Genomic DNA, 23,605 nt, shown 5'->3' with positions numbered 1-23,605 from the left:
ATAAAAACGCAGCCACTGATTTGGTTTTGTTGTTTTATTCCAGAGATAAAGTTAACAGCTTGACGTTTTATTTCTTTTGTACATTAGGTTACTAGATTGCTGTGGATGCGGACATGAGCTGTAACGTTGTGCGGTCTGTTGGCGTCTTTGAAGGGAATTCAGTTCCAGCCTTTCTATTTTGTGTGTGCAAACTGTTTGAAATTTACAAATGCTGTTTTCCCTCGGTCCTATGTTATCATTGTAACGTAGCACAATGAGCGTCGTATATTGCAAAGCCAATATACGACTTCACTGATCAGCACATTGTTTATTATTCATATTGTGACCTATTTATTTATTTAATGTTCTTTCATGTTCATGTTATTTCATTTCAGTTCATTACTCACTCTCCCTGGGGATAAAGACAATTAAAACATGAATCACAATTAATCAACAATAATCGTCATTAGAAAATGTAATGATTGCCACATCCCTACTACCAGTTGCATGTGATCCATTCATTCAAGTAGAAAAGATACATGCCACTTATCAACCATGAGGGATGAGAGACAGAGTGACATTGAGAGAAGTTGATGGACATAACAGATACAGTGGCAGACGACCAGACAGGCAGAGACATAGTGACATCAAAGAAATTGCTGAAGAGATATGACATTCAAACTCACTAAGCAACCCTGTTTGCAGAGAAGTCATAGTAGTCATAGAACTAGTGTAATTAATCAGTGACACATGAGCTGAAGTATTTTGCCATGAAAAGTATGGTATATAGATTCATAGAACATGCATATAGTGTATGAATAAGGTCTGTAACTATTAACAAAGTACCAATTCAAAACCCTTTCATATGATAGATTATTTTCTCTAAAAATGAGAAGACAAAACATTTTGTTATTCTGCTGTAGCCACCATTTCAGTTACACTTTGAAGTCATCACACAATGTGGTTCTGTCAAATATTACGTTTTTTCCATAACAACTCCCTGCCTTATTTGCATGCACCTTTGTGCACCCTATTCCCTGCTGCAGTGTTAATGCATTTCCATGTGCTGGCTAGGAGCTGTGGTAGTGTTTTGATGTGTCACAACGAATCCTTTGGCTCATTAAGATGAGGATAACCTTATGGTTATTATCCCTCTTATCTCCTGTTTAATTGATGCTTTGAAGTAGCACATGAAAGTACTTCTGTGCTGTGTTGTGCTGTGTGTGTGTGTGTGTGTGTGTGTGTGTGTGTGTGTGTGTGTGTGTGTGTGTGTGTGTGTGTGTGTGTGTGTTCCATGGTTCCTTAATTCATTCTCTGCTCGGCTGCACTTTTAGCAACCCTCAATCTTCACTGCAGACAAAACAGTGATTACAGCTATGGGTCTGCAGCCCCAGAGCTTCTCTATGACAGGCCACGCTGCTGATCTACTGCCAAATCAGAGGAGTGTATGTGTCTGTGTTTGCTTTTGTGTGTCTGTTTTTGTGCGTGTGAGACCTAGAGAGGAACTGAGAGACAAGCGTGAGACACAGACAAAGACACAGACAAAAACACTGTAATCTCTACAGTGTTTGAAATCTCATAGGTACGTAAATATATGTCCATCAGACTGACCAATTTTCCGTCTGTCTGATCCTCTGTTTGTATTATGGCTAGTTTTACTTTAATGGGACACAACTCATTGCTCATTACATTACTTTGTGAAGCTATACAATTATAATATCTCTACCCCAGCTTTGGCACCCTGAGGTGGCAAAACTGAGCCTGGGTGAGAAAAATGCACATTATGTCACCATGAAGCACCAAATTGATTCTTGCTCAGCTGATGACATGTCACTGTATACATTGAGAATTAGCTATCTCTAGCCTCGCTACTGCCTTTTGTGATGGTAGAACAGAAAGCGTACCACATACAAAACTTGCAGCACCTAGTTGTCGTGGCTTTGGAACACTTTCATCAGATGGGCATGATAACCCAGAACTGTCTGTGTTCACTAGAGTAGTGAACACCAACATCATCATCATCATCACTGCATCCAAGGGTAGTCTCCCAGATTGGATGAAAGTCTAGGAAGGAAGATGTCAATGTAATGCCTCCAAAGAAAATGTTCAATGTCCACTCTTCTCTCTGTGAGCTGAAACTGTGCCAATGCATCAATTAGACCTGTAGCAGTTCATGAGACAGTGTGCAGTGTCAAAAGAAAATGTCAGTGGCCCTTGTGATTCCCTGCTGGCCCAAGAAAACTTAATTTCAGAGATGATGCCTTTGTTGCACCAAGTGTCATGGGCACTACTATGGCACAAAGATCTGTTGACACAGGTTACAGGGGGATATTGGTTTCTTAAGCCAGAGCATTGGAACCCGTGGACTTGGTCCCTGGGGGAAACAATTTGTTGGGGAAAATGGTGCACACCCTCGTCATTTAGAGTGTGCAAGGTGCATATTGCCTTGGAGACCAAAAAAACAAATGCTCTCTTCCTGGGATCTACCCATGCATTTGCACCTGGATTTTATGCATTTTTGCGCTATCTGATTACAATTATGATCACCTAGGATGCATGTTAATGCAAGGGGCTTTTGTAAAAGACTGCTATTGATTTGTCTTCAGCCAGTGTGACGAGAATGGATGATTACTAGCATAATGGCGAACTGGGGTTAGATGGGAAAGGTTTGATTGACAAGACAGGTAATGTGACATAATATTGTCACAGAGAGAGCAGGTCTGTATCATTAGACAAAACTGAAAATCACAGATGGGGACAACAGTTTTCTTTGCTTATGCAACTTGGACACATTGTCGTATTGCATCGTCATCTGTCCAGAAGGCACAGTGTGAGACAGAGGTTCAATGAACAAGACTATAGTCAACTGCATGAAATGCAGCTGAATTGTGTGTGAGATTGGCCTGCAAAAAACTGTGATGCATTTGTATTTGTACGGATCAGAGGAAAATGGCAAGAGAGGAGACGGTGGGTAAAAGTGCATTCAAAGCATTACATTAAGGATTTTGGTGGACTGAGTTCATCATAATTGTTTTTTTCTTTTTTACATTTATTTAGTAAGCGATGATCATCCATATCTCCCTTTTTTGTTATTCTGACATCTTGTCATTGTCTGGTCATTGTCATTCTGACATTGTGATAAGCCGTCAATGCTGTGGTGTTTTTGCACTGTTTGCAATCAAACAGTGTTGCCAGTACTGTGATGTATTTTTCCTTGGATTTTTTTCTTGATGCAGTTTGAATTTCTGTAGGTGCCAGTTCTTTTTACTCCGAGCAAACAGCTGTTGCTGCTGCTGGAAACGTAAAATGCGTCACTTCCTCTGTGCCAGAGGATTTTCTCTGGGAAAGACCTAGCTGGCACCGGGTGGTTAGAACAGCAAATGTAAAAATTGCTTTCATGAACTGGGTATAGGGTAAAACTGCAATAGAAGGTAGTAAAACAGACATTCATTTATTTGAAAATGTCACAAATTGTTACTTTGATCTTAATCATACTGGTCAATGCCTATTTGTGTTTTTCCCTCTTTTGGGGTTGTGGCACCCCGGGGGAATGAAGGTAGGATTCACAATAGAAAAAGAGACGATGGCCTGTAGTTATCAAATGTCTCAAAACTACTCCTAGGAATCACGTTAAAAGTGTGACTGTGACCAAATTTACTCACCGCTCAGAGTAGGACCTAAGAGGTAGTTATCAAGCGTCGTTCACCTAATTTCACCATCTGTCACCTCTCAGCAATGAGTAGGAGTAAGTCTTATGAATTTTTCTCAGCATGCTTTTACAACACAAGAAGAGCTGTGAAGTGAATGTGTAATGACGTTTTGTAGTTTGTTTTGGGGGGGAAATAGGCCACACTGAGTTGACTGCACATTTCCAAAAACAAGGCATAATTTTTTCCCAATTATTATTTGCTGCATTTCATCCAGTCAGTGAAGGTCAACTTGCTTTACATTAAAAAAGAAAAACAATGTGCTTTACATTTAAAAGGAAAACAGAGGAAAGGACAAAACAACAAAGTGCAAGTAAATGAGACAAAATAAGTAGAAGAGAGGGTGAGATAAACACAAACTCTGGAGTCATGTGTAGATCCTGGCCAGTTGGCAACAACATCAAGAATCATATAATCAGCATCAAAAATCACTTGGGTGCTATGGTAACACTTATGATGACATCAACAACTCCTGGAAAACCGGTGAGCTGCATGAAAGCGACTTGTTTCCTAAAAATATGGTGTTGATTGGTAGGAAAATCAATAAGCCCGATGATGATGTGAGGTGTATCTGTGTATGATATGAGGTGCCGTAAGTGCTCACAGGGTTAGACGGATTGCTCTGCTGATAGTAGGCAGTGATGGAACCAAATCATTGCTGTTGCACTGTTGTTTTATTTCCTATGGCCAAGAATTGTAAAGCGCCGATTATTCTCTGCTGAGAGAGAATAAAATCTTTCCGTAGATGGGGAGATAGCATCAAAGTCCAATACCATACCTGTCTAACTGGTATATTTTAATTAAATTGACATTATTGAGTGTTTCCAAAACATCCCTCTTCTCCCTAAATGTGTGTGCTTGACGTCGTCTAAATCCAGCAATCTTCCACTAACTACTAACAGGATATGGCACCTCTCAAGCTCTCCTAATTAAATCCTGAGATATGGCAACCTGATCTCACGACTTGTTAACAGCAAATTACGTGTTGGTGGAACGTAAAATGTTAAATTTATGTTGTCCCAGCATGAAACGGTTACATGAAGGAAACACGAGTATTAACAGGAAGAAGTGTCACATTGAAGTAGCATGGTGGATGGGCATATGCGTTTGCCTTCAATGCCGTTGACCGGGGTTCACATTTTAGTCACATTTTAATTTTTAACGAATGCTTTTCTTATTTAACCATGACCAAGCCATTTCCCTAACCTTAACCAAATTGTTTTACTGGCCTAACCCTAATCCTAACCCAAACCTTAACCAAGTTGTTTTAGTTGCCTAAACTTAACCAAAGTTGTTTTACTTGCCCAAACTTAACCATTAACCAACCTTTGGGATGTAGTTCAATTTGTGACGGAGGAACATATTTAAATTTGTGCTGAAGGAACATATTTAAATTCGTGGCAGAGGACGGTATTTCAATGCGTTGTAGGGGAATGTAATTCAGTTTGTGGTGGAGATACATTATTTTCCCATAATACGTGTCCACAGCACGTAAATCGCCGTTTTAAAGTTTGTGTTCATTTCACGTATTTGTATGAGATCATGTTGGATATGAGTACTTCTATGTCATAGGGATGTTGAAAACATGCTCTTACTCCTATGTGTAAAATTAGGACCAAATTTACCTCATTTTCACGCAGTTCGCGAAAAATGTCCTACTTTGAGACGATAACTATGGCCCAACATGCAGTGCTGCAAGGAATAACCAAAGTACTTTTTATTAAAGGTTGTGGGAAGTGGTTGAGAGGAGTAAAGAAACTCTGTAATACGTAGCATCATACGTCATGTGAGTGGCCACTTGCAGAGCAGGGGGCAGCATCCAAGGGGAGCAGAATATTTGAAACACAACGCACTTAAGCAGGACTATTAATATAATATAATGTAATATTAATAAACAATAATGCATGAGTAATAAAATGTTGCAGATGAGATTAATTTAATAAACAAGTCTAACTCCTCAAAATGTTTGTTTACTTACACTTATGTATCACTTGCTCTGTTATGGTGGATTGTGCACAGGAAATGACAAATAATTGCAATGCGTTCTGGGCAAGATGCGCTCCTGAAGTCTACATCGTTGTTGACTCACTCCCACGGCCCTCGAAGGGTCGATGCTACAGGTGCTCACCAGAACTGTCCCTCTTGCCCCCATGCAACAGTAGCAAAATAAGGCTGATAATACCCAACTAGCCCCAGGAAAGCTTTTACAGCTTTTTTTGGTTTTGGCCATGGCCTCCACTTTCCGTATCTGCGGTGTGACAGTACACCTGACAATAGTGAAACCAAGATATTCAGTCTCCTCTAGGCCCAGCTGACATTTCTGGGGGTTTGCCGTTAGGCCTGCCTTGTGTAAGGCCCTCAGGATGGTGGTTAGGTTGGTAAGGTGTGTGGACCAGTCAGGGCTCTAGATTACAATATCATCCAGATAGGCAGCAGCGTAATCACAGTGGGGCCGGAGTATCTTGTTCATCATGCTGGAATGGGGAGCCATACAGTCCAAACGGTAATACCAGGTAGTGGTATAGGCCATCAGGCGTCACAAAGGCTGTTTTCTCCTTGGATTCGTCCATCAGAGGTACATGTCAGTAGCCTTTAGTCAGGCCTAAGGTGGAGACAAAATAGGCAGGGTCTAGGCACTCAATTAGTTCATCTATGGGATAGGCATTCAACTTGCGAAATTCCATTAAGCTTGCGAAAGTCATTACAGAATCTGTTTGCTCTATCAGGCTTTGGTAGTAGAAAAATAGGGCTTGACTGAGCACTGTGAGACTCTTCATTGATTCTTAATTCTAATATCCCCCTTACCTTTTCCCTGATGGCTTCACACTTTGCTTGTAGGATTCAATATGGATGTACTCTCACCCCTTTCTCCAGCTCAGTGATGATGTAGTGTTTGATGACAGAGGCGTGCCCTGGGAGTTCTAAGACATCCTGGAGGACATGTGACTTCGGCAGGTAGAGAGAGCACCACATTACCATTAGGAGGATAGCACTTCTTCAGGAGATTAATGTGATAGATCTAGGTGGGTTTCCGTCTGTCTGGTTGCCTCACCTAACTCCCCTCACTTATCTATTCCACCTCATGTGGGCCTGCCATCTGGCCAGAAACTTTCACTCGGAGTTGGGCAGAAGAACCAGGACCAACTCTCCTGGAAGGAATTCTCTGATTTGGGCCCGTGATTGTAGACTCAGGCCTGGTGCATGTGATCACTGCTACCTTCAAGCAACTAGAGCTCTTTCTATTGCAAAATAGCTTTCACAATGGTAGGAATACCATTGTCAGCCCCTCATCCAGATATTGTTTAGATGCCTCCCCTGAAAGTGTGAGGAATTCCTGGAAATTTTCTCCCAAAAAGTGGAAGACATAAGGTTGCACATTCAACCCCCCATTCGGGAACTGTCCATTACCACTTATAATTCTGCAGCATTGAGCCATTTTGAAGTGATTTCTTTAATACTGTTGAAGGAGGCTATCTCTCACATGAAGACTTCCACTTACCCTCTTGATATCATTCTCACTAAACTCCTTAAAGACGTTTTTAATATTGTGGGCCTTAGCATATTATCTTTGGTCAACAGCTGTCTGACCTCTGGAATTTTCCTGTCCAATTTTAAGCATGCAGTGGTGCAACCCATACTTATGAAAACCCAACTTTGACCCCACAATTTTAAATATCTACTGTATAGGACTCCAAATTTCCTTTTTATTCTTCTGTTGAGAAAGTTATCTTCTCTCAACTAATGTTTTTTTGTTGTTGTTTTATGCTTTAGAACATACTAGAAAAATTCCAGTCTGGTCATAGACCACTGCATAGCACTGACACTGCTCTCCTGAATGTCACAAATGACCTTCTATTAACAACTGATTCAGGAAAAATATTTAGGTCAGTACAATTTACAATGTACAATTTATGTCCTTTTAGATCTGAGTGCAGCATTTGATACAATGGATCATGTAACTTGTGCTTAAACACCTCAAACAATGGGGTTGCATTTCAGACACAGCACTGGTTCAGCTCTTACGTCTCTAAAAGAACATTCTTTGTTTCAGTAGGTAATACATCATCCTCCTAATATTTAACTGGGTCCCACAGGCCTCTATTTTATCCCCCATTTTATTTTCCATATACATACTGCCTCTTGATCATATTATCCACACATATTATGTGTCGTTCCACTGTTGGCAACACCCAGCTATACCTTTCAACCCCAGTGACCCCAATTGTCTTGACAGTCTAAATGATTGCTTCTCAGAAATTAAATGCTGGATGTCCAAGAACTCAGTGATAACAAATCCGAAATTATTTTCAGCCCAGCTGAATCTTTGAGTGTAATCTGCAGTCAGCTATTCTGGCACCATATCTGGCAACCAATAGCCAAGTCAACTAGCGAATTTCATCTCAAATGTGAAACCTTTAGCTAGGAATCTAGGGGTGTTCTTTGATTTCAATTTAACCTTTGACAAGCAGGTTAAAAGTCAAAAGTTGAAGTAGCTTAGCCAGAATGCTGCCACAAGGGTTCTGTCTGGTGCAAAATGTAGAGATCATATCGCCCTAATTTTAGCCTCCCGGCAGTGCTTGCCTGTTCAGTGGTTGCCTGTTCAATATAACTGATTTCTTTTAGGGCACGGCATGGTTTAGCCACTACTGCTTTTAACTCCCTGCAAACCAGAATGTACCCTGAGGTCCTCAGGCAGAGCCCTCCTGCCTGTTTTTACGCTGTAGACTGAAGACCAAAAGGGACTGAGGAGCCCGAAGAGCTTCGGCTATAGTTAAATAAGTTCTGTCTTTTAAATCTCTTCTTAAAACCCTTTTTTATAAACTTTCTCCAACAATTTTTAGATTCTTAATTCTTTGTCTTATTACTGACTTATTTATTCTAAGTTTTATGTAATCTAAGTTTATTTATGAATTAATTAATGTATTATTATTATTTTTATTATATAGTATCTCTTATGTTTGACCAAGTACATATAGCATTTAAGTAATTGTTCACATGACACATCATACTATAGTTAAGAACTATACACTGGGCCTTGCTTGAAATCAATAATGAACTATGGCAGCATAATCTGTTTGACTCTGCCCGGTCAGTAGCAAGGAAATAATATTTTTTCTGTCTATAACAATCTGAGGTGTCTCTGGCACACAGATGGCTGAAGTAAGTAGAGAAAACCGCAGGGGATGTATACAAATGACCCAAAATGACCATTTTGGAACTTCACATGACAGGTGGTAAAAGGTGTGAAACCCACAGATAGCAGGTTGCCAAGGGCCACTGCATTTGAGTTCACCTCAATAGCTATCTGTCACACCTTTTGATGAATCACATATCCAAAATCCCTAAGTGCTCTCCTTCCCCTTTATCATTTGCAGATTAGCTCCAAAATGATGGGTGTGCTCTTGATGCAGAAGAGAGAAAAATGGAGAGATACAGGAGTTGTACTGCAAAACCACTCAAGTACAAGAGCCAAGTGTTGCCTATTAAGTTTCCCACCCTCTCCAGTCTTTTGCTCTCCATCTATAACAAATATATACGAGGACATGAATTTGGGTTGTAAAATGTGTCAGTGGATGCATATATTGTGATGCCCTCTGCAATATTTTTTTGATATAGCTAGGTTGTTTGCGTATATGGGGTTATTGTGTGTGTGTGTGTGTGTGTGTGTGTGTGTGTGTGTGTGTGTGTGTGTGTGTGTGTGTGTGTGTGTATGTGCATGCACAGCTTATTAAAATATACTGTATAGCTGTATAGTAAAACAATAGTGGGCTGTTTTTTTTTGGATGAGCAAAGAGAGCAATGGGAGATAAGGGAGGGAAAGAGACAGACAGAGACATAGACAGAGACAGAGTACTGTGACATACCTGTGGACATACATTAGATCCAGTTTCCTATTAGACAACCAGACAGGCAAACTGTGACAGACAGAATTGAAACCAGAAAGTAAATCACCCATTCTTTCTCAGATTTCCTGGTTTACAATGTTAAATCCCTGTGCTTGGTGCAGCAAGGCTGGACGGTATGCCTAAGGCTTTTCTGCCTGATCCGGGCCCAGTCAAACTGCTGCCTAGCAGACTCTTGATGTATTCTTTGGTGGACTGCCCAAGGCGTGGTGTGAGAGTGCCATCAATTCATGCCCACACCATCCTCATACCAGCTTTTCACCACTCTCTCACAGCTCTCTTACTTAAGGGGGTAGTTTAGTCTTAAAGCCTTACTAATCATTCATGAACATGAAGATATCTCAGTCCATCCACAAAGAACTTTACTTTGGTGGTTTGTTTACTGAGATATTTGAAGCAAAATTAGTTAGCATTTGTTAGCAATGTTAATAAAAGTAAAAAAAATAAAAAATACTTCAATGAAAAATCACATGCAGCCCCCACATGTAGTATAATCAGTCTCTTGCCTAGATCCTGTAATGGCACTGAAACAATGAGGAATCATGGGACATTATGACTCGAATGGTGTCAACAAACATGTACCTTAATGCAGCATATTAATTCCAATCAACACACTCTTTATCAGTACCTGTCCATCAATGTGATCTGCTTGGACTAGTGGTATATGCATGACGGCATTATTGTACCAAAACACCTGACAATTTGAATGTTGAAATGTACACATAAAATATTCACACAATCGTGTTTTCGATTTCAAATCACAGAAAAGATTTGAATGGATGTCAGAGAAGCTGCAAACTTGCAGGTCTACAACTCACTTTTTCACCAAATGTTCCAAAACAATTGCCGCAAAAGTGAGAGCGCAATTCGCCATTTGTAACGTACAACACGGCATCTGAAGGTTGCAACAGCAGATTCGAGACATTGTCATCACCGAGTTGTACTTGTACTAGAAAAATATATTAAAAAAAATAAATCTGAGCAAATATATTACATCTGAAGTTGCCATCTGACAAAAAAAGAGAGAGAACAAGGAAAGAGATGAATATGCCGCCCCATCAGAATGCAATGAACAGCCTTACACCCAGCCTTACCTTAGTCCCAATAGTTTCATTGGCTTCATCTGTGTTTCATTCAACATGAATGTAGACGCCGGTTTGTACTGGGTTTGAGTAGGAAATATTTAGCTTGCTGGTGTCAGAGATAGTGACTGCTGAATGCAGCTGTGCCCTAATGTGATTAGCATTTGCTGAGCCATGTAGAGACTGGTGTTGCTGTCAGCTGAATTTGCTCACAATGACACACACAGGCACACATATATGAGCATATGAGGCACATATACTGTATATGTGTAAATGAGCATGCACACACATGCACACATATATGAACTAGGGCTGAACAATTAATCGAAATTTTATCAAAATCGCAATATGGCCTACTGCAATTTTACAATCGCAGGAGGCGCAATATTTGTTAAAGACGAAATGTGTGTCAAAATACCATTTTAAATTAAATATTGTCGTGCTGCAGAGATGTCCTGGCCTACACATCATATTCTACAGACTTAAGAAAATATCTTTGTTTGCTACAGATCCCCGCAAAAATCACACCATAATCATTTTAATATGTTTTTCAATGAAAATGAGAATAATGATGTAAAAATGATCATTCCCTCTAATATCGCAAATCATATCACAATTGCAATATCAGTCAAAATAATCGCAATTAGATATTTTTTCAAAATCGTTCAGCCCTAATATGAACACAGGAGCATACAAATACACAAGCTGCATGTCAACATACAGTACATATTGGCAATCACAAACACAGATACTCACACTTGCCTCTCTCTCTTACACTATTTCTCTCACATGTTTTCTCTCTGCCTGCTTCACATACGCACACACACACACACAGACACGCACCGTGACCTTTGAAAGATCTCCCCTTTCACAGTTGTCATGTCAGACTCTCTTGCATCTTGGCAGTGTTCTCCTGCCCCCTTTGCACGCTTTTATATATCCACATGTCTGTATAATTATAGCTGTGTTATTCTGGAAAAGCCACACTTAACCTTTTCACTTCTAATAGGGTGAACATGGTTTGGCAGGTATGATTGCTTCAGTAAAAAATGAACTCTGTCAAATGTGTTGAATGCAGAAAGGCACGTTAAAATGCAAACATATATGCACATGTATATCAGGAGCAGGGGCAGCAGGTTGGCATAGTCAGTAGTGAAACTGCCCTTCAACTGGGGGATCCAGGTTGAAGGACGTGTTGACAAGCATCTGCCCTGCCAAAGTGTCCCAGAGGAAGACAGTGTGTCCCTAGCAGCTCCAGGGGCGCTGCTCTGTGTCTTATCCTGCACTCTGACCTCCTTGTTGAAGGGGGCAAGCGAAAAAAAATAATTCTGTGGGGATCAGTAAAGGTATTACAATGTTATTACAATCACATAAGTAAAATAAAGAACACTCATCCATATGCCCACAGACTACATGGTCAGATACATTTTTTTTTAATAATGATTACATGAAGAACAATATTGGACTCCAGCTCTACCCTTGATGGACACTTCTCTGAGGAAAGAATTCAGTATGTTTTTTTTAGATTTTGATTTTCTTCCAGGTAGGGCTACATGATTATCACAAAAACTATAACTGCCGATTCATTTCCTTGATATTGTAATTGCGATTATAATTTTGATTAATAGAATTGCAATTAAATACCTATTTTGTGTTGCCAACTGCATATACTGTATTCTGTATACACAACCAAAACAAATCCAGAGTTTTCCCACAGGTTGAATTTGGCGGTGGTAGTTGGGGGGTGGGTTTGGGGGGTGGGGGCGGGGTTCATTTCAATAGGAATAATTACTTGTCCGTACCTACAGTGAGAGCAGAGTGTTCAGTGGAATCCATGGGCAATATGCCAGTCTCTGCACTTAACTCTCTATCTGAGTGTTGACACACCTCATTAGGCGCATTAGAGATTGATTTAGATCAATTTCTATACATTGAGCACTGAAATTACTTAATTGCACTTTTAAACATCAATAAATCAACATAAATATGTTTTCAACTTAACATTGCCCCTCTTAGCAGCATCATGAAACAAAACTCTTATTCAGCGTTACTCATTGTAATCAAGGCCTACCGCAAACAGAGGAGAAATCCACAGTTCTCATAAGATGCTCATGCAGGTTCAGCAACGGCTCGGGATTGGTCATATAATGTGAATGCCTCTGATTTGCCAGTGCACTCAACGAGCTCAACAGATATCATATGTCTGTGATTGGTTACAATCACAGACAAGAGCTCAGAATTGTCTGAATCTTCCTATAGAGTCACCTCTGATTCCACCATTAACATGTACAGGCCTACTGTGAAGCTTGATAGAGATGGAATACCTAACTTGGTTGGTTTGTTTAGGGATAGTTGGTGTGGTAGAGTTTCACCAAATGCATGTACACACAGTTAAAGAAACATGTTTCTATTGTTAACTGGTCATATCAAACCAGTTACCCAGTGTTCAAGGTGATGTAGCATTTCTCTTTCCACAGCTCTGATGTGGCAGAGCAAGGGGTCACAGCTGTTGCTATGGATGGGGCTTGGGTGTGGGTAGGTGTAGGAGAGGTCCTTTGTCTCTGTTTCACAGCAGTGGGATGGGGGTTATGGGTGTAATGTGGAGAGACAAAGGGGTGTTGAGGGGGCTGTGGAGCACTGGAGCCCCATACAGTTCTGTGTCTCTCTCTTTCTCCCTCCATAATTTCCAGGCATATATGCGGTCCATTAGGTTTGCTGGTGATAGCTATTTTTTTTTTTTTGTGTGTGTGTATGTGTGTGTGTGTGTTGGTGTGAAGAATATGATACTACTACCAGAGTATGATCTCCCCTCCCCTCCTCCTATGCAGAAAATGATTAGCTTTTACTGTTCACAATGAACTCATCTCCACCTCGCCTCCCTGCTTTCCTATAGCCCTTAATCATTCTCATTATAGACCAGATTGGAAAACAGTCTACCTTCACCTTCTCTCCCTCTGGCTAATTTTCCCTCCAACTCAGCTATGTGTGCCTTCTCTCCCTGTATAAGAGTCAATATTCGTCACTCTCTCCGTCTTGCTCTGTCTCTCTCTCATCTAAACCCTTGTAGGTCACCTCATGTCCTTCTTGCTTTCAGTATATCATTATGACATCCTCTCTTTCTCCCCCAGTCACTCCCTTTCCCTGCACATCATTTTCTAGATTCCCCTTTTCTCTTCCCCTCTTTCCCCCTCTTCTCGTTTTCATTCAACTGCTCCCTCTAAACTTTTGCTCTCTCACAGTCTACCTACACCTGTGCAAAAAAAATAAAAATAAAATGGTAAAATGTAAATTTAAATGGTAAAAAAAAATGTTTTTCATATCAATTTTCTTAATTGTGTTTACTTGGTCTGAAATGTTACGGTTATATATTACTCAAGATATTTTGCATTTAGTAGCATTATGCCTCAGCAAAAACTCAATACACAGCACAGAAAACTATCCAACCATTTCTACAACTTGCTGATACATTCCACAGTCTAGCACACTGTGCAGCATCTTTTATTTGGCTGCATCTGTAATTTATGCCCTGCATATTGATTCCACAACACAATATATGAGGTGATACTTGATTTTACAGTCTGTGAGCATATGTGTTTTTGCACAAAATAACACAATTGTCAACCTTGAGGGGGAATCTTAAAGGTGACAGCAGGTGTCTTTGCCTTAAGAACTCAATACACTTCTCTTGAGACTGTGATGTACAGATGAATAATTCATGGTGGTAAGAATACATCTAGAGCTGTGAGATTCCAAGGTGTTGATTGAATGTGAGCTGTAATTAGAACACTTAACTCATTTTATTTTTAACTGTAGATGGAGCACATTTCTTTTGGAGGGGGAAATTAATCAGTTGTCAATTTTTCTCTCTTTTGTGTTGGTTGCAGGCAGTGTTTTGGTGAGAAAGCAGATGGAGGGAAAGGAGATGGAAAGATGTGTGTGTGAAAGAGAGCGAGAGGTGTTAGAAATTCACCAACAGGATGTCAGGACTGAGAAAGTGAGATAGGCAGGCCCTAGTAATGAAAAATTTTAGTGCTGACGTGCTGGAGCTTAGCCTCAGTGTTCCGGGAGTTGTTGCTTTTATGGAGACTTGGTTTTGGACAATGGTAGTGCCCTTCAGGGAGAGAGTGGGAAGATCAAGACAGAGGGAGATGGACAGATGAGGAGAGAGAGAAAGACTCAGAGAAAGAGGATAGAAAGAGGGTAAATGGTACTTCAGTTGACCTGCTTGTTATTTGGCTGCTGTATGTGTGGGCGTGTGTGGATGCCTGAGTGTGTATTACAAAAATTGCAATGTGGTCATGATCCGAGTGTTTTTCTACCTGTGTATAGCCTGTGTAACTGATGTGTGTGTGTGTGTGTGAGTGCGCGCGCGCGTGTGCGTGCATGTGCGTGTGCATGCTAAGGTTGGGCAATTTGATGAAAACATCAGGGATCAGCGATATGCTGGATCCATCGCCGGTGGAATTAGTTATTTATTTATTTATTTTTTGCTGATTTAAATTACCTTGATATTTGGTAATTTAAAATGTAGCCTAGTGCAAGACACTCAGGGTTTCCCGCAGCGCAGCATAGATAGCTGCCTTAACAAAAGAACACTCCGCCTTGACTGTACAACCCTAAAAAAAAAACAACCTTAAAGACATAATGTCAGCATGACTTGTGTAAAACATTGATATTTTAGTTAGCAAGTAGTCTTTCAAGTAAGTCCATTAGCAACCTCAATTTATTATTTACTTCATGCCATTGCAAACCACGACTGCTCACTACACTGTCTTCCTCCTTGTATTTTCCAGTATACTTTGATGGCCAACTAAGCTGATACAAAGTGACTTATTTGACTTTATTTGTCCTTTCACATTACACAGAAATGGTAGATGTAAAACATTAAATGTGCACACTATTTATTTAGGTGTTTAGGTTAGTCAGCGACTGCAATCTTGACAACATTAGGAAATACTGACAGGGGGTCAAAAATAAAGATAAAGTTGATTTTAAATCTGGTACGTGTTCATTGTTTTCATGACTGGGAGGACATGATTCCTTGTGCATTTAGAATCTACAGTATGTCTCAATTCAAATAACCCCCCCCCCCCCCCCCCCCCCCCCCCCACACACACACACACACACACACACACACACACACCCCAGACTCATTTGGGAGTGGTACCTCAGTTTTACAGTCTCATTTGTAATGTCTCTGTACAACCCTCTAATACCAAAGGATGTTTCCATATGTCATGGTCCCTTCATCCTTCGCTACATGGTTGCTCTACACACCCATATAGTTAAATTGAATTCCCAACATGTTAAGGAAGTGATATTTTCCACTTCTCTCCACCCTTTCCTTTTTTTGCGCTCATCCCTCCTCGTTTGATCTGTCAGTCGCTAGTGGTATTTTGCCCGTCGTCTCCAAGCCTCTGGAGCTCAATTTGCTAATCAAATTGGAACATGTCCCCTGTGTGTGTGAGAGAGAGAGAGAGAGAGAGAGAGAGAGAGAGAGAGAGAGAGAGAGAGAGAGAGAGAGAGAAGAATGACAATTGTCAGGGATTGGAACCTTAACCTTCCGAGAGTTCAAAAATTGAATAAACAGATTAATACAACATTCTAAACCTGATCCTTGCAATAAAAAAAAAAATCTCCCTTAATCTCTGTGTCGTGTTATACTGCAAACTGAATAATGGAACTGGAATGTAAGAAGGCAAGTTATTTTTCCCACGGCACAAGATGTATTCATCAGGAGCCAAATTCAGGTCAGCCAGTCAATCAGTCAGTCTAACATCGCTCTCTCACTATATTGAGTGATGCTCGCTCGCGCGGTATTACATACACCTTTGCAACTACGATGGCTAATCTATGCATGACAAAAAAAAATGTATATACATATTGCCAGTATGGAATGTATTAAAGATTATATGGATTTGTTTACATTCATTATTTCACTCGTACAGGCCTAGAGTATGTTGTTAGACCCCAGTGACTATGTTGAATAAATTTATTACCTTCAAAGACGTTCAGAAATTCTTAATTTTTAACGTTTACAAGGCTACAGTGTTTACATGTGGATCTGAGTGCAGTGGCTTGGAGAGGAAGCTCCCACCCCTTCATTTGATTGACGGCCTATAAGCTGCAGGCATTTCAGGTAACCATATCAGCTGCTTCACCCATCGGCACATAATTTACTAGAATTTCCAGCTCAATACAGGATTGTAACACAAGTAACATATCTAGACGATCTAGCAAGCTCACTTACCAGTCAAGTAAGAAGAATACTGCATTGGTACAAAATGCTTTCTCTAGCTTTTCTCCACTGATCAAAAGCTTCTCCAGTATTAATGTGATGTCTCCTTTTATCCGTGCGTTTTCTCCACACTGAGTTTTTGTTTCTTTGCTTTCCCAAACTCAGCTGTGTCTCTTTCTTCTGCCAACATGGTTACTGAGCGTGCTTGAAAACCACATGACAAGTGTTTTTGTTGTTGTACGGGGATCCACTTTGCTCAGTAGTGCTACTAGTGCCTGAAAACTCTGTTGGTCATCTTTAAGTTTGTCCAATAATAAGAAAACGGCGCTCTCTCATCTTGTATTGTGTGATGCTCGCTCGCCTAGTGTTCGTACCACAATGTGTGTTTGTAACTGCAGTGGCTATTCTATGCATGACACAAACTGTTTTTGCTAGTGTATATTTTAGTTCCAACTAGATTTAACTAGCAAAGCAGTTTTGCCTAATGTGGAATTTATTAAGTTTGGGCAAAGGTAACAAAATATTTTGGCACACATGCTACTATGATACTGAAAGACAGCTAACCTACCAGAGCGTAGCTGTAAAGTAGAGTGGATCTATACTTATTGACAACACATTGGGTTAATGATGTGGTTATCCTGATTGTTCCAGGACTGGAGTAACACAGCAGCAGTTGATGCTGCACACTTAGCTAAGTGATGTGGGACAGAACAGCATCTGTACTTACCTGTGTATTTGTTTCCGTACTAATAAGCACAGAGTCCCGTTTCTCTTTTGGTTGAGGCTGTATCTTTGTGCCATATATACTTAGCCATATATAGATACTTACCTGGCAGGGGAGATACCATGATCAAGAAGGTGGTTCACCCAGGGCGAGGCTCAGCCATTGCACTCCGGTTGTGCTGACCCCTGCGAATTCCCCAAATGTGGGAATCTCGACTGCATAATTTCTGGTAGTGGGGGACTGCGTTCGCGCTCTCCCCTTTTTACTGCATTTCGTTGTACTCTGTGCAATGACAATAAAGTTGAATCTAATCTAATCTAATCTAATATGTCAATCCTGCACATTTTGCGCCAAATCGTACATCGGGACAAATAGAATAAACACATAGAGAGCAACACATAGAATTAACCAATTTACACCATGATGGTCTCATTTTTCTACAGCCATTATACTATGGTATCAGAATTAATTCAAGAATGATATATTGAGGTAAATATTCTATATGTAGGGGCTTTAAATAAGATAACTAGGTCCTAATGTGGTCCTCTGTTTACTATATAACCTAAGTCACACCTTAAAGAGATGACGTCCTGCTAATAATACCCATCTAATTTCCTCATGGTTTTATGTATGTTTAGCTTGTATAATCCCCAAGATCACAGTGATTAGACTTCTTAATCTTCCAGAGTGGAAAGGGGGAAAAGGACGGATAGAAAATCAATATCTTTTTTTTGGGGTAGCTACAGAGTATCTGAGAAGAAATCTGTCACATGTTGACAGCAATCACAATAAAGATGCATGGGAACAGAAAATATGTAATAGGGCTGGTGGTGGTGTGTCAATATCCTGTCCCCATGCAACATATGATCTGTAAGACAATAATGACTCGTAAACATTTACCCCTCTGACAGGCAAAAGTCCGACCCCCATAGGGATGATTATAGATCATGGCTACACATTGGGACACTGCCAATTAACAGCCTAAAGCTCTTATTAATTGTGCCTCTCATAGTACGTGACTGAAAATGCAATGCAAGTGGGAGGCAGGAGATGCTTAGGGGTAAAAGAACATCTTTGTCTCTAACTTACTCGAGCCACACAAGGCAATGGATTTCCTTATACACAAAGGAAAAGAGATTCAGGGGAAGGAAAGGTAAGAAAAATAATGTCTTTTTCATTTTTTCCAGGAAGGTTTCTGTCTGTCCAGCCAATGTTACAACTAGATATTTGATTGAGACACTAAATCTGACCAGGAATTTCAGGAGAGTAGAAAGGAGAGTAACAACTTGTATGGCAACTTGGAGGTTCAAGTTATATTACAGTTTTTCACAATCGCTTAAACACTAAAAACAGTTGTATAAACAAAACATCCCAAACCATTACATTAGCTACCAAAAGACAGACTCAACACAACCATAAGCGCTATTCAACTGTTTTCACACAAACTGCAGATTTATTGTTAAACCTTTTTTGCAAAAGCGCACACACACAAGTCTCTCCGAAAAGCAGTTAACTTTATGTTTTCATATGTAATGCAATGTTTTCCACATACAATATATTTGAACTTCAGGATACATAAAAAGGGACGCAGTTTGGTTTATATGTTTTAGACGGATGTCAGCAATTCATTTCTTCAGTCTTGTCACTGTAACAAAAGTCCGCTGTTTCATTCTCTGCGTTTACCAAGAAGGGGGGAAATGAAAAATCGAGAAAAAATTACAAAATGATTGACAGCTGATTCTGGCTGATGATTGGCCAAATTAATATTTGGTTTATTGGTTGGTTATTGCAGGCCTTTGTCAAATTAAAAAATGATTGACAGTTACCCCACCCATTCAAACTCTCCGGTCTGCAGAGATACCTTACTCATGTTTTTTTTATTTTATTTATTTTGATTTTATCCTTCCGACCCATACAGAGCAATGGCCCATCGGGAAAACTCCCAGTTCTCCCGATGGCCACTCCCCCCTGTCTTTGGACCTATGGATAATGGGGTGGGTAGTGTGAAAGATAAGTAAAAAGAGAAGACAAAAGAAGAGAAAAAAAGAAAAGATAAGAAACCTTGACCTCTATTTTGCCTCCCAAAAGTTCAGAGTGAGTTAGATTTTTTGCAACTGAGGGCAAAGTTAGACTTTCAGCCTGGGTAAAGTGTTTAGCTTGGAATTGGTCCTTGGGCCCCTAATGCCCCATTTCCATCAAGACCATTGGACTGATGGCTGGCTAACCAGAATATAGACAGGATATAAGCACTCTGTCAAGAAGACAGAAGAAGAAAGGAGATAAGCTCTGTCAGCCTGTTACTGAAGAGGCCTCTCATCCACCTGAATTGCTTGTTTTCCCCAAGTCCCTCTTTGCTCTGAAACTCCCATCTTTCTTAAAAAAATTGGAGCCTAGTTTATTGCCAGTGATAGAGAAGTATTCTCTCTCTCTCCTTCACTAGACCACAGCCATCATTTCTTGGCAAATGCCAAGCAATGCCAGATGAAATACCCTCTTTTATTGACTTCATGAATATTGTAAGCCATAACTCATGAAAATTTGTCTGGGCCATAAAGATTTGACTCATGGTTAAAAGTTCTATCAGTACTGAGAAAAAAAAGTGCGCGCTGAAAGTTTTAGTCATTCTTTTGGTCTGGTGCACTTAAACGGGTTGGGAGTCTGGCTGTATTTGGAGAGTGAAGCTGAGGCAATGTGGTGTAAAATTGGTTATGAATTTATGCATCATGTTAGAACATGCCCAGAGAGGCAGCGGATGGAGACGGACACAGAGACTGAGCAAGAGAGAGAGAGGAGCAGAGAGACAAAGGGATAGATAAAAAAATAATATATATATATATATATATATATATTCATTTTGAGCACCAGGGACAGTTCAACAGATCAGCCTGAAAAAGGTTGAAAATATACAAAATGTATACTTTTATAATAAATATATAGTAATATCATTTTATAATTTATGCTTTTTGCATCTCGTGTAGAACATGTTTTATTTAATGAAATACAGCGGCATGTTATTTTTTGTTTATCATCATATCACACCATTGCCAAACCGCTGTCTTCATCTCTACATTTCCTCAAGCTTTTGATGCATGCTCTGTCAACTTTTCAACCTGCTTAGTAGGCTGCCTTTCAAGTGCAAATGCTTCATAAAACACCTTGAAGTGTGTGCCTTGCACAGCCACACAATCAGGCAAACAATCTCCTACCAAAATCTACTAAATTGAAAACTCTCTGCCTGTCAGGTATTTCACAGATTGAGACATCTATGGAGCTCAATCAGCTTCTGTCCCCTATGATAATTTTGTTTTCGTTTTGTTTTGTTTTGAGTTAACTTACTGATTTAATACACTGAATACCTTTCTTGAAGCTCCTTCCACCAAATGCATCACTCAAAAAAGACAGGCCGACATTTTCTGGTAATTATATTTATTCCTTTTTTATGTAATTTCCTCAGGGTCTCTTATCATTTAGGGGCGATCGTGTTTGTAGTCCTTGAGATAGATAGAGAGAGTAGAAAGATTTGAGGTGAACGCTTCAGTTTTGATCTAAAAAGCTCCAGCTGAGTGCATGTCAATTTGAATGAGGCTTGAAATAAACACACACACAAGAAAACTCTCAATATGTTTCATGCTGTTTTACATTTGGTTGGGACCTTGAGAGGCTCTGAGAGGAAAAATAAAGATTATGTGACAAAAAAGCCACGTGTTTGTTAGTATGCACAGTAATAAAAAAATATCTTTGTTTAAGGTCAATAGCTTGTGAATAAAACCAGATTGCTGGGCAGTTCTGGGCTGGCCTGTTTCCTTATGCAATATAAAGTGATCTGAAATTATGTGTTTCAATGTGCTGAATGATTTGGCACAACAGTATAAAGGTTACCATGGTGACTGTTAATATGCGAGCTGATAAAGATGCGGCTTTGGGGTTGAACGTTATTATATCCCTGGACCAAATGTGTTTTAGGATTCCAACAGAAATATCTAATTGGAATATATTGTGTTTTGGAACCAATGTTCTAGGATTTCTAGAGGCCTGTTGGACACTCAGTGGGATTGTTTGAGTCTTAGAGCCCAGAACAGTAGGATTTTGGGGTCCCATTAGATTTAGATAAAAATCCTGATAATACTTTTGGATTTGATCACAGACTGGGATCAAAATCGAAGATAAAGTACTCCATTTCTTAGGAATTTGGATGGGACACAGGCTGAGAACCATACAGACCTTATACAATTATATTTAAAGGTGGTCTGTTTAGGATTTTTCTCATTGTCAAAAGAATTACAGTAAATAAATTGCATTTTCCCCTAGATTTAAAGTACAACATCAATGGTTAATTATCAACAATGTATATACAGATATCAGCCAGGATATTGCAGATGCTTGTCCATACAGTAAATAAACTGGTGAAAAACCCATGGTGATTATTAAAATTGGATTTAATTGAACTGAATGGGACTGAAGTTTATTTAATTCGGACTGAATGGAATTGAATTGATGTTGACATGGCTGCAGTTGTATTTTGACATTTCTTTGAATCCAGACAGGCCTTCAGTTTATTCTCCCTTCCTAAAATTTGAGTCTGTCATCCTGCTCAGGTTCACTTTGCTGCAGAAATAGACAATTCATATCTTGTTCCTGCCTGTCAAAATATCATGTTACCCCTTTGCCCTTCTGCCGCACCATGATCACAATGGCCATGACTACCCTGAAGAGCCTTTCTTGATTTACTTTCACACAGGCCTTGCCCTTTCTTAGAAAATAAATGTCAAGAGCTTTCTCTACCCTCCATTCTATCCTATTTATAGTTTCTAAGGACTCATTACTTTAAAGGACTAGCATTTGTACAGTTTAAAGCAATATTCCACTTAGTTTTAACATGGGGGTTATTCAGCACTTGACCACGACGAAAAAAAACATACTATAAACTAATCACCGAGATCGGATGCAGCTGGACGAGTTTGTAGCGTTCAGCTTTTTACTTCACATTCATTTGAATGAGGCCACGAAAATAGCCTGAAAACTGTCATTTAACATGTTTGTGAACAGATTCAACAACAGATCCCACTACTGTGATTTTCAATTGACTGTTGGTCCAGTGTTTTAGATTTTTATTGATCGAAGAGAACATAGTGGAGGGATACCATTTAGGAGAGATAGTTCCTGTTTGGGAGACTGGATCTACTTTTATTATTAAATGCTCATTTTAGTGTAAACCCAGGACTGCTTTATTATCTTAAAAGTGGGATCTGTTGTTGAATCTGTTCACAAACGTGTTAAATGTCAGTTTTCAGGCTATTTTCATGGCCTTATTCAAATGAATGGGAAATAAAAATCCAAACGCTACAAACTCGTCCAGCTGCATCGTTGGTGAGTAGTAGTCGATCTTGGTGAGTAGTTTATATTCTGGTTTTCATGGCGGTCAAGTGCCAAATAACCCCCATGTTAAAACTAAGTGGGATATTGCTTTAACACAGTCTACCATCTTGATTCTCCAGCGTCGCTGTAACCTGACATACTATTTCCACTTCATTCATTCTCCTTATATTTCTTTCTACCTTTTTCTTTCCGTCTCCTTTCTGCCAGCATCTGGGGATGTGTTTGGTCGTCAAGGGGATTCAGGGTCAGAGCCTGAAGATGACAACCAAATGAAGTTTTACACAGACCAGCACAGGGGCCGCAGGCGCAGCAAAGGTGAGAGGAAATGGAGATGCGTTTGGGTACTTTGGGTACTTGTGTGTGTGTGTGTGTGTGTGTGTGTGTGAGAGAGTGTGTGTGTATTAGCATTGTAGATGTATTATAGTGTAAATATATAAACTTAGAAAAGTCACAAGAGAGGTCCCTCTTATCAATTGCATGCTGCTGATAAGGCAATAAATTACGAACGGACTGACATACAATAAGGCAATAAAAAAAATATATATTAAATTCAATCCAAAATTCTCTGTTGAACTTTGGCCAAATTTTGCCTGGAG

The 23,605-nt window shown here is 39.8% G+C and overlaps 1 protein-coding gene and 1 non-coding gene across 2 annotated transcripts in view; both read left to right on the top strand.

Moving 5' to 3' along the window:
* astn2 (astrotactin 2) overlaps window positions 1–23,605 on the top strand; it is a 441,429-nt gene that overhangs the window by 160,597 nt on the left and 257,227 nt on the right. Inside the window, exon 6 of the mRNA XM_078288520.1 lies at window positions 23,217–23,324. Within this exon, the coding sequence (XP_078144646.1) occupies window positions 23,217–23,324 (108 nt within the window). The remainder of the gene's footprint in view (window positions 1–23,216; window positions 23,325–23,605) is intronic.
* Window positions 17,731–17,894, top strand: LOC139922202 (U1 spliceosomal RNA). The gene has a single exon (XR_011785135.2). It is a non-coding gene; the product is annotated as a U1 spliceosomal RNA (small nuclear RNA).

Source organism: Centroberyx gerrardi, chromosome 2 (assembly GCF_048128805.1).
Source record: "Centroberyx gerrardi isolate f3 chromosome 2, fCenGer3.hap1.cur.20231027, whole genome shotgun sequence".
Classification (NCBI taxonomy): domain Eukaryota; kingdom Metazoa; phylum Chordata; class Actinopteri; order Beryciformes; family Berycidae; genus Centroberyx; species Centroberyx gerrardi.
Note: the sequence above shows the minus strand (reverse complement) of the source record. Positions and strands in the feature narration are given on the sequence as shown.